The sequence below is a fragment of the Schistocerca nitens genome, chromosome 5 (genome assembly GCF_023898315.1).
Source record: "Schistocerca nitens isolate TAMUIC-IGC-003100 chromosome 5, iqSchNite1.1, whole genome shotgun sequence".
Taxonomy (NCBI): domain Eukaryota; kingdom Metazoa; phylum Arthropoda; class Insecta; order Orthoptera; family Acrididae; genus Schistocerca; species Schistocerca nitens.
In genome coordinates this window covers 709,907,667-709,925,161 of record NC_064618.1, presented here as the reverse complement: position 1 = coordinate 709,925,161, position 17,495 = coordinate 709,907,667, and the positions used below count along the sequence as shown (strand labels likewise).

The window sequence follows — 17,495 nt, the reverse complement described above, 5'->3', positions numbered from 1 at the left end:
GGAGTGAGAACGCTTTGATTGGCTTATCATGAGTTTTTATCGTGGTGTGTCATGAGGACATGGTGAACCACTTGACAGTATATGCGCAACTGTCTTGAATCATTAACAGTGTGATGTGTTTTCCTTAGTCACCACAGTACTTGTTTACTCTAACATCACTGCGTGTTACCAAAAAGGCCACTGGACATTAAGTGCTATAGTATTGTGGGCAAGTAATACATCATGCTGATATAGGTTGTTGAGAAAAAAATATTAAATAGTGTAAGTGGTGAACAAACCATGCATGCGAACTAAGGGTACAAAGTACATACAAATGTCATGCTGTCAATAAGAAAAATGATGTGAGGCTAATAAGTAACAAAGTCAAAAATAACTTTGAATTTGTAATTTATTTATCATCATCCAAATATTACAAGAGATTAGAATTAATGTGTTAAAGCTAATCACATAGTGAAGCTAATGTCTTAATCTAATCACCAATCTATAGTTTTCATTGCACAATATTATTTTCTAGTTCACAATTATAACAGTGAAATTAATTTTAAACTTAACATTAAGAAGTACAAGTAATAAGTAGCTCTTTAAAGAAGTGAAGTGGTTTTTTTTTCTAATGTTGGCACTCTACTTCTTTTAACTGTTGCTCTAAGAACACAACATTATCTAAATGCTCTAATGAATGTAAGGAAAAATCCAGAACTATAGCAGCAAATTGCTACAATGAAAGAGTTACTATATATACTACTGGCTCCGAAAGCTTTAGCATTTCTGTATCTTTCACATGCATTTAACCTACCACCATTAGGTGAGTAGATTTTTTATCTAAACATATTATATTTTCAAATGTTGGTTATTTCTGCTGATGTATTTAATACTTTTGCTGTTGATGTAGTTACATTTGTGTTTCTTATACAGTGTATTTGCGTAAGATCTTTGCAACAATCTTACTGAAGTCTGTAGTACTGGCAGAATGCCAACTTTTTTCTGACAATGTATGTGGCAATTTGATCAGAAGTTTCCACTTACTAATAGTATTGCTATAGTCTGTTTTTAGTTTGTGGCCAGAAGTATTTCTCATTTGACTATCTACACCTTTAATTTTTTTTATTTGTACATTAATTTTATAAGCACACACTACTGAACAATGCTCAATCATTTTCATCTTCTCACACACTACTTCTAGTGGAATATCATTGGCGTTATAAGCAGAAATGTGTAGCATAAGCTGTGATATGCCCATGAGGAAGTGAACAGGGGCAGGCAGGCAAGTACCCCTTGCATCATCCACTTTAAAAACAGAGCTGCATCAAATGGCACACAACTTCCTGGCAGATTAAAACTGTGTGCCCGACCGAGATTCGAACTCGGGACCTTTGCCTTTCGCGGGCAAGTGCTCTACCATCTGAGCTACCGAAGCACGACTCACGCCCAGTACTCACAGCTTTACTTCTGCCAGTATCTCGTCTCCTACCTAGCTGTGAGTACCGGGCATGAGTCGTGCTTCGGTAGCTCAGATGGTAGAGCACTTGCCCGCGAAAGGCAAAGGTCCCGAGTTCGAATCTCGGTCGGGCACACAGTTTTAATATGCCAGGAAGTTTCATATCAGCGCACACTCCACTGCAGAGTGAAAATCTCATTCTGGAAATGGCACACACTTGTTAACTTGTGGCTATAGGAACTGGTTTCCATTCCTGTCAGCAACACATCTCATGATGGTTTGTCAATGCCTTCTGAAACGCTTCAGCATCACTGTTGCTACTACCGTTACACTCACTGTTGTTATTACTGCTTACCTATAAACTAATAGTGAACTGGTTTGTCATAGTCATGGCAATACTTTCACTATACGGTAATTAAGTTACTGATACTGATTTTTAGGTGTTCAACAGCATGGTTATCAGCACCCTTGCCAAATATGACTTTATGATTTTAGTGGTCTTCTTGGATAAATGCCCATGGTACCACATATACATATGTAGATGTCGATATAGATATAAGACACTTTAACAACTGTTGGTCAATGACAATACACAAAGCAGCTGATTATCTATATAATAAAAAGAATACTAAGAATTACTCATGGGTGCTAGCACGTCTTCATACACATTCATGCACTTTTCTCTTACTTTAATAAAACTATGTATCAGTCAAGATATAAACTACTAAATAAGACAAGATAATATAATGAAAAGGATAGTTGGTACTCACCATATAGCATTCTGAGATGCTGAGTCACAGATAAGCACAACAAAAAAGACTGTCAAATAAATAAGCTTTTGGCAAAAATGGCCTTCAATGGAATCTCTCTCTCTCTCTCTCTCTCTCTCTCACACACACACACACACACACACACACACAATAAATGCAATTCACAGACGCGACCACAGTCTCTGGCTGTCGAAGCCATACTGGCTTACCCAAGAAGATTGCTAAATTTATACATTCATATTCTGCAAGGGTGCTGATAATCATGCTGTTGTGCACCTTGAAACCAGTAATACTGATTATCATATAGTGAAGCCACTGTCATGTTGATAGCAGATCAGTTCATAATTAGTTTACAAGTAAGCAATAATAACAGTGAGTCTGGCCTTGGTAGCCACAGAAAATGGTCATTATGTGTGTGTGTGTGTGTGTGTGTGTGTGTGTGTGTGTGTGTGTGTGTGTGTGTGTGTGTGTGTAATTCCGATAAAAGCCTTTTTGGCCAAAAGCTTATTTATTTGAAAGTCTTTTTGTTGTGCCTACCTGCAACTCAGCATCTCCTCTGTATGGTGAATATGAACTATCCTTTTCATAATATTGTCATTATTCCATCATGGATTTCCCATTGCTTAAATAAGACAAAAATTAGCTAAAAAGTGTGAAAGTTTTTTGCCAGGTACATGTGTGTGGCTGACAAAAAAATTTAAAGAAAGGGGAAGAAACGGGGACTATCAGAATACGCAAATGTTAGGTAACAGTTTTATCATGGATGTCAAAATTACTTTAATGAAATCTGAGTCACACTTTATACATGAACACATTTATTAGAACAGAAATGAACACACAGTCAGAATTATAACATTACGATTCAGATAATCATGGTGGGCTTTATCACTGACTAAAAAAGGATGAACTCTCAACTCAGACACACTGAAGTAACCAATCCATTAATTCTTTAAGGAATCCTGACAACACACAAAACCTCAATACTATTTCCACATTTCTTTCATAGTTATTTAAAACAGAGGGTGAATTGTTATTAAAAAATTGCCGTCTTCTTGTAAAACATGATATACCAACACTGGCATGCCACTATGACTGCATAGACATTTTGCCTGTGTCAGAACAATGCCCTACTCTCAGTTATGTTAAAGTTGTTTCTTTTCACCTCTGTGACAAATGATGTTCATCATGGCAAAACTGTTCACTTCATGAGCCTCAGTTTGTTATTTTGTACCTCTAGCTAGTATTTGCCCATTGCCACCTCTCCCCCCCCCCCTCCCCCCCCAACCCCCCCCCCCCACCCCACACACACACACACACGTAAACAACTGCTACATTTCAGTGCACATCTAAAACTTCGTAAAAGGCTATGTTAAAAATAAAATTTGGTGTAGTAGATTTCATGTACTTCAAATTTAAAAACAGTGTTGACCTCACTATGTGTGTGTAGGGGGAGGGGTTAAGATAGCAATCATACAGGCATAGGAAACTGAACATTTGTTTGACTTACTGCAGTGTTGTGAAGTTCCCGAAGGAGGGAGGATGGGGGGGGGGGGGGTTGTCACAAAAAGCTGGTAGTATTAAAGACTGGATGGTGAGAACAGCGGCTGGGCCATATTTTACTATGTGATTTAATGGAAGTTGGCTAGTGCATTCTGGGCCAAGATGATATTTTCAGGTACTTCCGTCTTTCTGGAGCTTGCCAAGGAGTCAAACCTGATTAAATAAAGCATATGAACATATTTTGTTCAGAATGCATCACTCTGGTTCGAAACCAATAGCTTTTTCAATCTAGGAACATCATTTCAATTTTGTTTTCTCTATAGATGACACTGCAGATAACATAATTGAAGAGCAAGAGTTAAGTTTCACACGGCAGAGGTTTTCAGAATCCATGCTGATTTCCATGGAGAAAGTTACTTTGTTGTAGGCCTGTCATAATGTTTGAAACAGAACATGCACTGGTACAGTATTCTAACACAAATTTATGTGAATGACACAGGATTCAGTGCTACTTGCTTTTCCAATCATGGCACACATCTCTCTGCTCAAAGCACCAGCAGTAAATTATGGTAAAGAGTGCACTCAATTAAAAAATTCTGTGTAGAACTTCAAAAAAACTGTGAGAATTAAATTTTTTGTATTCATGCAACATGTATATTAGAAGCATGTGCAACAATTTGCTTACATCAATGTGGTATTCAACCATGATAAACCAACAAACTAGAGCAGTCTTTGAACTTTTATGCGTAAAACTTCGAAGAACATTCTAGTTTGTTGGGAAACAAAGGGCAGCATTTCCTGTTGATTGATCTTCTGAGCATTGGTATGTAGTATTTTTGCTGGTCACCTGTGGAAGCGTTTTTTTAAATTTTGCAATGTGTGTCTTAAGAGTTGAATGGATACAAAATTTTCCCAGTTTTGAGCTCCTTCTACAGGATCTCAATTTACAGCAGTACAAAGCAACTCCAGCACCTCCCACCCCCCCCCCCCCCATCCCATCCCCTCCCACAAACACAAACACACAACCACAAACAGGTCAGTACATGTGTTATTTTTATACTGCTCTGTTTCACGGGGTTATGAAAACAACGTACTATCGAAAAAGAAAAAAATGTCTGACGGTTAGACGGATGTGGTATTTTGATTGATTTCATGTGCCCATGAGCTTGTGACATATTCCTTGCATACGACATATACTGTTGCTAAAAAAATAATTTAAAGGTGATGGCAGAGCATAAAGTGTTTGATATGCATTTACATTTTGGTTGTCCACGAACCAAGACATGTAGATACAAAAAACTAAAAGAGCTAAGTTCACCACTTCACTCTTTCATGTGTTCTCGGCTGTTAGATGTGTCTGAATTCTTTTTTTTTTTTTTTTTTTTTTTTTTTCAGTTATTACTTGAAGAACATTTAATGTAAACTTACTGGTAAGTGACAACCTTCTACTAAACTCTTCAACACCTCCTATAGCATTGCCAGACTGATGGGTTCTTGTTGCTTCAGGATGTGTTCAATCAACTAATTTTTCCTTTTAGTAACATTGTGCCATAAATTTCCTTGTTCCTCCACTCAATTCAGAACATCATCATTAGTTATTCAATCTTGAGAATTCTTTTGTAGCACCACATTTGAAAAGTTTCTATTTTCTTCTTGTCTGAATGTTTATCACCCACCTTTCACTTTCGTTCAAGACCACACTCAGCAGCTAGAGAATGTGGTCGTGTGTGTGAGTTGCATTTGCGTGAGTGTGTATGTGTATGTTCTATCTCCGATGAAGGCTTTGTTGGCTGAAAGCTCATTTTCTGACAGTCATGTTGTGCCTGTCCGCAACTCGGCATCTTCGCTATATGGTGAGTAGCAACTATCTTTTCGCAACACTGCTACATTTCATCCTCGATTTTCCACTCTTATAGACTATAACCTCATTTGAAACCACTATCCGTTCTGTTAAACTGATCTTGCAAGTACTTTGTTGTGTCTGACAGAATTACGACGTCACTGGCAAACCCTGAAATCTTCATTTCTGCTCCCTGAACCTTCACTCCTGTCCCAAAATGGAGCTTGGTTTCCTTCACGGCTTGCTCAATGTACAGACTGAGTAACATTGATGACAGGTTACAACCCTGTCTGATTGCCTTATTTTCTGTGCAAGTTTTAGGCAACCCTTCCCTCCATACACATTACCCCTGTTATGTTCAAACTTTCAAAGTGTAGGACACTTCACATTGCCAAAAACCTTTCTCCAAATCTACAACTGCTATAAATATCGGTCTGCCTTTCTTTAACCTATCTTGTAAGATAAGTCACTTGGTCAATACTGCCTCCTACATTCCTTTGGAACTCGAACTGATTTCCCTGCCACTGGTCTCTACAAGTTTTTCCATTGTTCTGTAAATAATTTGTATCATGGGTTGCAACCACACTTGATGAATTTCTGCTTTGGTGATATTCACACCTGTCCACAGCTGCCTTTTTTGGAATTGGAATTATTATATTCTTCTAAAAGTCTGAGGATACTTCGCCTGTCTCATAAATCTTCACACCTGGTGGAATAGTTTTGTCGTGGCTGTCTGTCCCTTGTACAACATGCTTTCAGTAATAATCCTAAAATGAAGCACTTCAGGGCATACATTTATATTAAATTTCTTACTCATGTGCAATGAAATGACATAGTTCTTCCAACAATTTTTGTTATGGAATGTGTGTTACCCCTTTCATTTATATGACTCCAAAGATCTCTCATTACTTTAAACACAGTACATAACACTAAAAAAACTGGGAATGCATGCGTTATAACCATCTACGTAACTAATCATTAACATAATGTGGAACTATGACTGGCACATCGTCAGTTAACAACCTAGTAGAAAAGCCATGCAACAGCAACAATCACCTGTTACCTGAATGTGTGGTTTCTGCAACAGTATGAACAAATTTTTGCAGTCTTCATTAGAAGTAGCCTTCGGTGCAATAACATCCAATACATCCAATGCTATCTGCATTGAGTTTGATACAGTAGGGTGAAATTTTTCATCCTTTCCATTATTTATAATTTTGTTGTGCACTTTCACCAATGCATGAAGTTCTTTCGATTGTAACAGGCCACTTAAGAAACCAAATTCTTCTTCTGAACTAGGTAATACTTGCCTTGCTTCTTCCAATGACACCAACAACCGAGACAATGCTGTAATTGTATCATAAATTGTGGTCAAAAGTGATTATGACTACTGTAATCACGGCATATTACAGCCACAATTTCAAAATTACCTGGATCCCAGTTCCCATTTGCCATTACTGCTGTCATCCTACATGTAGCTGCTATTGCTGCAACTGTGCCTGAAAATGAATGACAGTAAAAATAGTTGTAAATGACAGTTATCATAGAAATATAAATACAAATTAGAGGTAACTGTGTAGAAAAATGAATAAAAGTTACACAGTGGATGATTCCTGCTCGTTTTTCGTGGTCTGTGTATGATATATGAGCATTACCTGCTTGTAATATTTGTCAGAGACTTGTGTGTTATTTAAATAAGTATCCTGAATTTACCAAGCAGTCTTATTTTTTACGACACAAGTTGGGAAAAGTTGTTACATATGGCGTAAATACAATCACACTAAAAATGAATATGCTACCACCATCTGTATTTCACATTCACATTTTTAGCTTTGCCAACTCTCACAAATTACCTCCTTCCAGCCTCACACAGACATTGGGCTATCTTACAGATCAGTGTCACCACAGCTAGATGTTGGGGGGTGGGGGTGAGGGTGGAAGGAGAAGGGCAGCTTTACTACCATACTAGTCCACGAATGCTCTAATTTTTTTATGTTTTACAGACCATTGACAGAAAAATAAGAGACAGCTGCCAAATCAGTTTTGAAATAAATAGGCTAGTAGAAGGCATGAATCATAGAAGTGAATAACTCAGATACATCACATGAACCCAGCTCAGATGTAGTCCCATACCTGAATACATCTACCACTCCACTAACACTATCAGTGGAAAAGTGAAGAAGGATCAATCCATATGAAGTGGTCGAGTGATGGTTGCTTGATTTTTAAATATTTTTATTTTTTTATATATGATTGCTCTATATTTGAGAAGTTCGAAAGAGTTTTTTTTTAATAATTTACCTTGCACCTTTACTGGATGGCAGCCATTTTTATCTGCAGGTGCGCAACGATTTTTCAGTCTGGAGACAATAGCAAAAATTTGAATATCTCTGCACTGGGTTAAGTTAGAACATTGCAATTGACATGATTGTATTTAGAAAAGTGTCCTCTACAACATTGTCTACTACACAAAATACCCTAAATTCAAAAGTAACCAGTCAAAATGACCTCCTAAGTTTGGTATCCAAATTTTCAAAAATCTACTTTTTAGGCCCAAAAATAACAAACAAGGAGTGATTTATGAGAGTCTCTATTTTTCCTACATTTAGATATCATACACTACTAGCCTCATATAGAGCAAGCACACTTACAAATGTTTCCTGGATTTTTTATGAATTTTTGAAATTTGAAAATTTTCATTTTTTGTAAAATTTGGGGTTTGTTATCTCAGGTGGGACTGAATATAAAAATATGATTTTTGCATAGTTTGTACACCTATATGATAACAATGTACTGTAAAAATTTCAACATTGGTATCTGACTGAACAAAGATATGAATTTTTGAAAATGAACTAATTCACATTATTCTACAACTGATCTTATAGCTGTTGCCTATTTAAATGGTTTATTGTTTCATTGTAATAAAATTTAATTGTGACATATATTTAGTTAACACTATCACCCAAAATTTATTTAGTTTACTTATTTTCAGTAATGCAATATTAAATAATAGGAGCTTTTGCTCTTGTTCTATGGTAATAAAAATGCCCATTTATGTTTAGGTTTACTGTCAATAGAGAAGTACATTATTGCTGGGTGTTGCACTGTAGCAGTACATATTGCTGGGTGTGGCAGTGTTTAGTCAGTCTGATCTGAAACCTCTATTAGATTGGATGTACATACTTCATCGAGAGTGTAGAATGTGTTACGTGCTTTCTTCTGTGTGTAATTTGTAATTAATTTTGAGAGATTAACAGGAATGCAATAACATGGATGAACAGTGCTCTGTTGGACAGATAGCAAGTGAAGTGTGTCAAAAAACAGTTTACGGTTCAGTTTCAAAAAACTTGAAAAATATAATTGACTTCGATGAAGTTAGACAACTTTGTTTAAATTTCGAGTAACTTCTTCTGTAACATCAGTGTGCGAGTATCATGAGAAGAAAAATATCCTGAAGTACAACCACATTTTTAGAAGAAAGTGCTGTGATCCATTTAAAGTTCATAAAAAGCCTATTACTGACGGTTTGAGGGAAATAGAACTTTAACATTTGTCCTTGTTATGTGAGAGTCAAACAGCTTCCCAAATGAAACGTAATGTGATTCCTGGAAATTTCCTGTGCCCAAATTTTTACTCAAAAATATTTGTTGTGAATCCAGAACCAGAATCATGTAACCTTGTTAATGACATTTATATTCCTAATAAGGAAGCTTTTGTTTTGTTTCTTTTTGTTTTTTTTTGGTTTTAGGGCGCAAAACTTCTATGGTCATTAGCGCCCAGCCCGTGACTTACGAAACAGTAAAAAACCGAAATTGAAAACCAGCAGCAATGGGAACAAAGTCATAAAATTGGAGAAACTAAAAACAGAAGGAATGCTTAAAAATCCACTACAGAAAGGGGTTGGTTGTCCCCAAAAAAGCTTCAAATGACTGACGTCATTTCACTGTCACTAATAAACTGGAGAACGCAGTCGGCTGACCGCGTGTCATCTGCTAAAATCGACGATAGATCAGGCGATAGCTGTAGACGGGAGCGTAACGGATTAAAATAGGGGCATTCAATTAAAAGGTGTCTTACCGTCCACAGCTGAGAGCAGTGGGGACAGAGTGGGGGAGGATCGCCGCTTAAAAGATGTCGATGGCTAAAAAGACAGTGCCCTATCCGGAGTCTAGCTAAGATTACCTCCTCCCGACGACGCGTTCGGGAGGAAGAGGTCCAAGCGCAAGGAAGGGCTTTCACTTCCCGCAATTTATTATGGGGAAGTGTTGACCAATGCGCATGCCATAAATGAGCAACTTTGCGACAGAGAACGCTCCGTAGATCGGTGAAGGGAAGCGACTGAATAGCTGGCCGAGGAAGAGAGACTGCAGCCTTGGCCGCTATATCGGCCACCTCATTCCCACAGATACCAGCGTGTCCCGGGAGCCAGAGGAACGCCACCGAGACGCCCCCCAGGTGGAGCAAGCGCAGACAGTCCTGAATCCGGTGGACCAGAGGGTGCACAGGGTAAAGAGCTTGGAGACTGAGGAGAGAGCTGAGAGAATCTGAGCAGATAACGTACTGTATCCGCCGATGGCGGCGGATGTAGTGGACAGCCTGGAGAACAGCGTAAAGCTCCGCAGTATACACCGAACACTGGTCGGGAAGCCGAAATTGATTTGGGGTGTCGAGGCACTCCCTACACCTAACGATGTTTTCGAGCCGTCGGTGTAAATAAATGTGGCGTCCGTCATTTGTGCACATAGAGCAGCAAATGCCCGACGATAAACAAGTGTAGGGGTACCATCCTTGGGAAATCGACAAAGGTCATGGAGCAGGCAGATCCGGGGACGGAGCCAAGGCGGTGCTGTACCCCAAGTTGTCAAGAAGGTTTTAGGAAAGCGGAAGGAAAGAGAATGGAGCAGTTGACGGAAGCGGACTCCCGGGGGTAGTAGGGAAGAGGAGCGGCCTGCATACACTACATCAAAGGAGGCGTCGAAAAAAAGGTCATGGGCTGGATTAGCAGGCATGGAAGACAGATGGCTAGCATAACGACTTACAAGGACTGCTCGCCGATTGGACAGCGGAGGTTCAGCAGTCTCAGCATAAAGGCTTTCCACAGGGCTAGTGTAAAAAGCTCCAGACACTAAACGTAATCCACGGTGGTGGATAGAGTCGAGACGCCGAAGAATAGACGGCCGAGCAGAGGAGTAGACTATGCTTCCATAATCCAATTTCGAGCGCACTAAGGCGCGATAGAGGCGGAGAAGGACCACTCGGTCCACTCCCCAGGAGATACCATTCAGGACACGGAGGGTGTTAAGCGATCGCAGACAGCGAGCCGAAAGATAGGAAACGTGGGAGGACCAGCACAGTTTTCTGTCAAACATAAGACCCAAGAATTTAGCAACGTCTGAAAACGGAAGGTTGACAGGTCCTAGATGTAAGGAGGGCAGAATAAACTCCTTACGTCGCCAAAAATTTACACAAACGGTCTTACTGGGTGAGAAACGGAAGCCGGTTTTGATGCTCCAAGAGTGGAGGCGATCGAGACATCCTTGAAGACGTCGTTCAAGAAGGCTGGTCCGTTGAGAGCTGTAGTAGATCGCAAAATCATCCACAAAGAGGGAGCCCGAGACATCAGGAAGGAGACAATCCATAATTGGATTTATAGCGATGGCAAACAGTACAACACTCAGCACGGAGCCCTGGGGTACCCTGTTTTCTTGGGAGAAAGTGCAGGAGAGAGTAGTGTTCACCCGCACCCTAAATGTGCGCTCTGCCATAAATTCGCGAAGAAAAAGGGGCAGCCGGCCTCGAAAGCCCCAAGAGAACAGTGTGCGGAGGATGCCTGTCCTCCAACAGGTATCGTATGCTCTCTCCAGATCAAAAAAGATTGCTACCGTTTGGCGTTTCCGGAGAAAATTGTTCATGATATAAGTGGAGAGAGCAACAAGATGGTCAACTGCAGAACGATGCTTTCGGAATCTGCATTGGGCAGGTGTTAAAAGACTGGATTCCAGCCACCACTCTAAACGGTAATTCACCATACGCTCCAAAACCTTACAGACACTACTCGTGAGAGAAATGGGGCGATAGCTAGAGGGGAGATGTTTGTCCTTTCCAGGTTTCGGAACAGGAACGACGATAGCTTCCCGCCATCGCCTGGGAAAAGTACTGTCGGTCCAAATTCGATTATAAAGGTGAAGGAGGTAACGCAGACTATGGGTTGATAAATGCAGCAACATTTGGACGTGGATACCATCGGGTCCTGGGGCGGAGGAGCGAGAAGAAGAGAGTTCATGTTAGAGTTCCCGCAAGGAGAAAACAGTATTGTAGCTTTCGCGATTTTGAGAGGAGAAAGCAAGATGTCGCACTTCCGCTGCACGTTTCTTCGGGAGAAATGCTGGCGGGTCATTTGAATAGCTCGAAATCTCGGCAAAGTGCTGACCCAACAAGTTAGAAATTGCGACGGGGTCCACTAATGTGTCATGCGCGACAGTGAGCCCAGAGACCGGGGAGAAACTAGGCGCGCCTGAGAACCGTCGAAGCCGACTCCAAACTTCCGAGGAGGGAGTGAAGGTGTTAAATGAGCTAATAAAGAATTTCCAGCTTGCCTTCTTGCTATCGCGGATGACACGACGGCATCACGCTCGGAGCTGCTTATAGCTGATACAGTTGGCCAAAGTAGGATGGTGGCGGAAAACGCGGAGAGCACGTCGCCGCTCACGTAGTGCATCACGGCATTCCTCGTTCCACCAAGGAACTGGGGGGCGCCGGGGCAATTCGGAGGTGCGTGGTATTGAATGTTCCGCAGCTGTAAGAATAACGTCGGTAATATGTGTGACCTCATCGTCGACGCTGGGAAAGTGACGGTCATCGAATGTCGCTAGAGACGAAAAAAGTGTCCAATCGGCTTGGGCAAACTTCCAGCGTCGCGGGCGCATGTATGGCTGTTGAGGCTGCAGTCTAAGGACACATGGAAAGTGGTCACTCGAGTGTGTATCATCAAGGGCGAACCATTCGAAGCGCCGAGCTAGCGGAACAGTACCGACCGCAAGGTCCAAATGAGATAAATTTGTCGTGGAGGCAGATAAAAATGTAGGGACCCCAGTGTTGAGGCAAACTAGATCTGCTTGGTGGAAGACGTCTAGCAATAGTGAGCCACGTGGACAAGGATGTGGAGATCCCCAAAGAGGGTGGTGGGCATTGAAGTCCCCAACCAGCAAATATGGGGGTGGAAGCTGACCAAGAAGATGAAGGAGATCAGCTCGTGCCATTGGTGTGGACGATGGAATGTATACAGTACAAAGAGAGAACGTGTATCCGGAAAGGGAAAGACGGACGGCGACAGCTTGGAAGGAAGTGTTTAAATGGATTGGGTGATAATGGAAAGTTTCATGGAGAAGAATCATGAGTCCTCCATGTGCTGGAGTGCCTGCAACAGAGGGGAGATCATATTGGACGGACTGAAAATGAGGGAGAACAAAGCGGTCATGGGGACGCAGCTTTGTTTCCTGAAGACAGAAGATGACCGGCGAGTAGGATTGTAAGAGGATCGACAATTCATCCCGATTGGCTCGAATACCGCGGATATTCCAGTGGATAATGGACATAGGGTGAACAGAAAATGGAGGAATGTGACCAAGGTCGCTGTCAACTCAACGACTGCTCTGAGCTTGCGACCGACAGCATGGAATGGCATTCAGCCGAAGGCAGAAGATCCTGATCCATAGGTTGGTCAGGAGCAGCTCCTGCCACCAGCGACCGGCCGGTTGATCGGCCGCCAGCAGTGCGCCTCGGCGACACAGAAGACGGCCGAGGGCAATTTCCGCCAGGTGGTGCTGTAGATGGGACACGCCTTGGCGGAGAAGGAGAGGAACTGGGTTTCTTTGTAGCCTTCTTGGAAGTATGATGTTTAGAGGAAGGAGGAACCGATGGTTGGGAAGTTGCCGTACGTAAAAACTCTTCACGAGTATGCTCTTTTTTCGAAGTCTTGGTGTCTGACTTTTGTGCTCGAGATTTAGCAGAACTCGACGAAGGGTGAGCCAGAGAGTGGGCAGGCGAAAGTGGTGAGGTTGAACGTGCGATCTTTGTGCTGGCCGATCTGACGACCGTGGCACTAAAGGTGAGGTCGCATGTCTGCGTGGCCGCCTCCTTTGTTGGCCAATGAGAAGCAAGGACAGCGCTGTATTTTCCTTTCTGGGGCATGGTGGGCTGTCGACTGGCGAATAATTTTCGAGCAGCAAAGGTCGACACCTTTTCCTTTACTCTAATTTCCTGGATGAGCTTTTCGTCCTTAAAAACGGGACAATCTCGAGAGGAAGCGGCGTGGTCACCCATACAGTTGATGCAGCGAGGGGATGGAGGTGGACAAGCACCCTCATGGGCATCCCTGCCACACGTAACACATTTGGCCGGATTGGAACAGGACTGGCTGGTGTGATTGAACCGCTGGCACCGATAGCAACGCGTAGGGTTTGGGACGTAAGGGCGAACGGAAATTATCTCATAGCCGGCTTTGATTTTCGATGGGAGTTGAACTTTGTCAAATGTCAAGAAGACAGTGCGGGTTGGAATGATGTTCGTGTCAACCCTTTTCATAACCCTATGAACAGCCGTTACGCCCTGGTCAGACAGGTAGTGCTGAATTTCTTCGTCAGACAGTCCATCGAGGGAGCGTGTATAAACGACTCCACGCGAGGAATTTAAGGTACGGTGCGGTTCCACCCGGACAGGGAAGGTGTGTAGAAGTGAGGTACGCAGCAATTTCTGTGCCTGGAGGGCACTGACTGTTTCTAACAACAGGGTGCCATTCTGTAATCTGGAACAAGACTTTACAGGACCTGCAATTGCGTCGACACCTTTCTGAATAATGAAAGGGTTGACCGTGGAGAAGTCGTGACCTTCGTCAGACCGAGAAACAACAAGGAACTGTGGCAATGATGGAAGAACTGACTGTGGTTGAGACTCAGTGAACTTACGTTTGTGAGCAGACATAGTGGAAGTTGAGGAAACCATTGCGGAAGAATCCCCCATGATTACCGGCGTCTCCGATGGCGCGCTCCTCCCTTGTGGGGGCCCTCTCTGAGGGCACTCCCGCCTTAGGTGATTGTTCACACCTCAGGTCACACCTCCCGACAAACGGACGGAGGGACCAATCGGCACTTTCGGAAGGTATCAGCTCGGGTAATCACCCCTCCCTGGGCCTGGCCGTTACCAGGGGGTACGTACGTGTCCTACCTGTCTACGCGGGGCTGTGAATTACGCGTTACCCCGTCACCGGCTACGCATGGAAGTGCGTGGGTCGGCCTTCAGACACGCACAGGGAGGAAGAAAGAGAAAGGGAAAGGAAAGAAGAGGTCTCAAACGCCACAGCGGAGAAAAGGGTAGAGAGAAGAGGTAAGGAAAAGAGAAGGACAAAGGAAGGATGAAGACTTTCAAGCAAGGAAGGCGAAGAATGTGGTACATTTACAAGCGTCCGTCTCCGGACGTAGGCGCAAACCATACCCCCAGTGGGGGAGAAAGGGAAGGAAAGAGCCAGAGGTGAGGGGGGGGGGGGGGGGCAAAGATGGGGGATGGGGAAGGATGCGGAAAGGGAAGGTATGCAGCCCGGAAAGGAAGGAAGGCCACATCAGCTCGGGGTCCCGTGCTCGCTACGCACGTATCCACAAAAGAGTTGTGGATCCCCTGGGGGGTAATAAGGAAGCTGTCAGCATATTGGATTTTGCTTGTTCTACGTTAGACACAACCCCTGCTTTGAAAATAATAAAATTAAGAATCAGAAAAAGAAAAGCAGCTATTGAAAACAAGGTGCAACAAATTTCAGACAAAACTAGAAAAGACTTGGAATCATGCTTTAATAATACAGATCATCATCATCATCATCATCATCATCATCATTTAAGACTGATTATGCCTTTCAGCGTTCAGTCTGGAGCATAGTCCCCCTTATAAAATTCCTCCATGATCCCCTATTCAGTGCTAACATTGGTGCCTCTTCTGATGTTAAGCCTATTACTTCAAAATCATTCTTAACCAAATCCAGGTACCTTCTCCTTGGTCTGCCCCACTCCTCCTACCCTCTACTGCTGAACCCATGAGTCTCTTGGGTAACCTCACTTCTCCCATGCGTGTAACATGACCCCACCATCTAAGCCTGTTCGCCCCGACTGCTACAGCTATAGAGTTCGTTCCCAGTTTTTCTTTGATTTCCTCATTGTGGACACCCTCCTGCCATTGTTCCCATCTACTAGTACCCGCAATCATCCTAGCTACTTTCATATCCGTAACCTCAACCTTATTGATAAGGTAACCTGAATCCACCCAGCTTTCGCTCCCATACAACAAAGTTGGCCGAAAGATTGAACGGTGCACAGATAACTTAGTCTTGGTACTGACTTCCTTCTTGCAGAATAGAGTAGATCGTAGCTGAGCACTCACTGCATTAGCTTTGCTACACCTCGCTTCCAGTTCTTTCACTATGTTGCCATCCTGTGAGAATCTACATCCTAAGTACTTGAAAACTGTCCACCTGTTCTAACCCTGACTCCTCCTATTTGGCACTCAATCCGTTTATCTCTCTTTCCCACTGACATTACTTTCGTTTTGGAGATGCTAATCTTCATACCATAGTCCTTACATTTCTGATCTAGCTCTGAAATATTACGTTGCAAACTTTCAATCGAATCTGCCATCACAACTAAGTCATCCGCATATGTAAGACTGCTTATTTTGTGTTCACATATCTTAATCTCACCCAGCCAGTCTATTGTTTTCAACATATGATTCATAAATAATATGAACAATAGTGGAGACAGGTTGCAGCCTTGTCTCACCCTTGAAACTACTCTCAACCATGAACTCAATTTACCGTCAACTCTAACTGCTGCCTGACTATCCATGTAAAGACCTTTAATTGCTTGCAAAAGTTTGCCTCCTATTCCATAATCTCGTAGAACAGACAATAACTTCCCCCTAGGAACCCGGTCATATGCCTTTTCTAGATCTATAAAGCATAGATACAATTCCCTGTTCCACTCATAACACTTCTCCATTATTTGCCGTAAGCTAAAGATCTGGTCCTGACAGCCTCTAAGAGGCCTAAACCTACACTGATTTTCATCCAATTGGTCCTCAACTAATAGTCGCACTTTCGTTTCAACAATACCTGAGATTTTACCCACAATGCTGATTAAAGAGATACCTCTGTAGTTGTTACAATCTTTTCTGTTTCCATGTTTCCAGATTGGTGTGATTACTGCTTTTGTCCAGTCTGATGGAACCTGTCCTGACTCCCAGGCCATTTCAATTATCCTTTGTAGCCATTTAAGACCTGACATTCCACTGTATTTGATGAGTTCCGACTTAATTTCATCCACCCCAGCTGCTTTATTGCACTGCAATCTATTGACCATTTTCTCCACTTCCTCAAATGTGATTCTATTTCCATCATCATTCCTATCCCATTGTACATCGAAATCTGAAACATTACTGATCGTATTTTCACCTACATTGAGCAACTCTTCAAAATATTCCCTCCATCTGCCCAAGGAATCCACAGGATTCACATGCAGTTTTCCTGACCTGTCCAAAATACTTGTCATTTCCTTCTTACCTCCCTTTCGAAGACTGCTAATTACACTCCAGAACGGTTTTCCAGCAGCTTGACCCAAAGTCTCCAACCTGTTTCCAAAGTCTTCCCAAGATTTCTTCTTGGATGCTGCAATTATCTGTTTGGCTTTGTTTCTTTCTTCAACATAACTTTCTCTGTCTACCTGAGTTCTAGTATGTAGTCATTTTTGATTCACCTTCTTTTTCCTTTTACAGGCTGCCTTGACTGTGTCATTCCACCAAGCTGTTTGCTTCATCCTACCTTTACACATTAACCTTTACACATTACTGTTCCAAGCATTCTTTAGCCACTTCTAGTACTGTGTCCCTGTACCTTGTCCATTCCTTTTCCAATGAC

The 17,495-nt window shown here is 42.3% G+C and overlaps 1 protein-coding gene across 9 annotated transcripts in view; it reads right to left on the bottom strand.

The window, feature by feature from the left end:
- Positions 1-17,495, bottom strand: part of LOC126260868 (MAGUK p55 subfamily member 7) — a 266,432-nt gene that overhangs the window by 242,126 nt on the left and 6,811 nt on the right. For all 9 annotated transcript variants that reach the window (XM_049958291.1, XM_049958294.1, XM_049958296.1 and 6 more), the window contains exons 2-3: positions 6,976-7,044; positions 6,609-6,892 (exon numbers count right to left, since the gene is read on the bottom strand). In XM_049958291.1, the coding sequence (XP_049814248.1) occupies positions 6,609-6,892; positions 6,976-7,012 (321 nt within the window). In that variant the 5' untranslated portion in view covers positions 7,013-7,044. The remainder of the gene's footprint in view (positions 1-6,608; positions 6,893-6,975; positions 7,045-17,495) is intronic.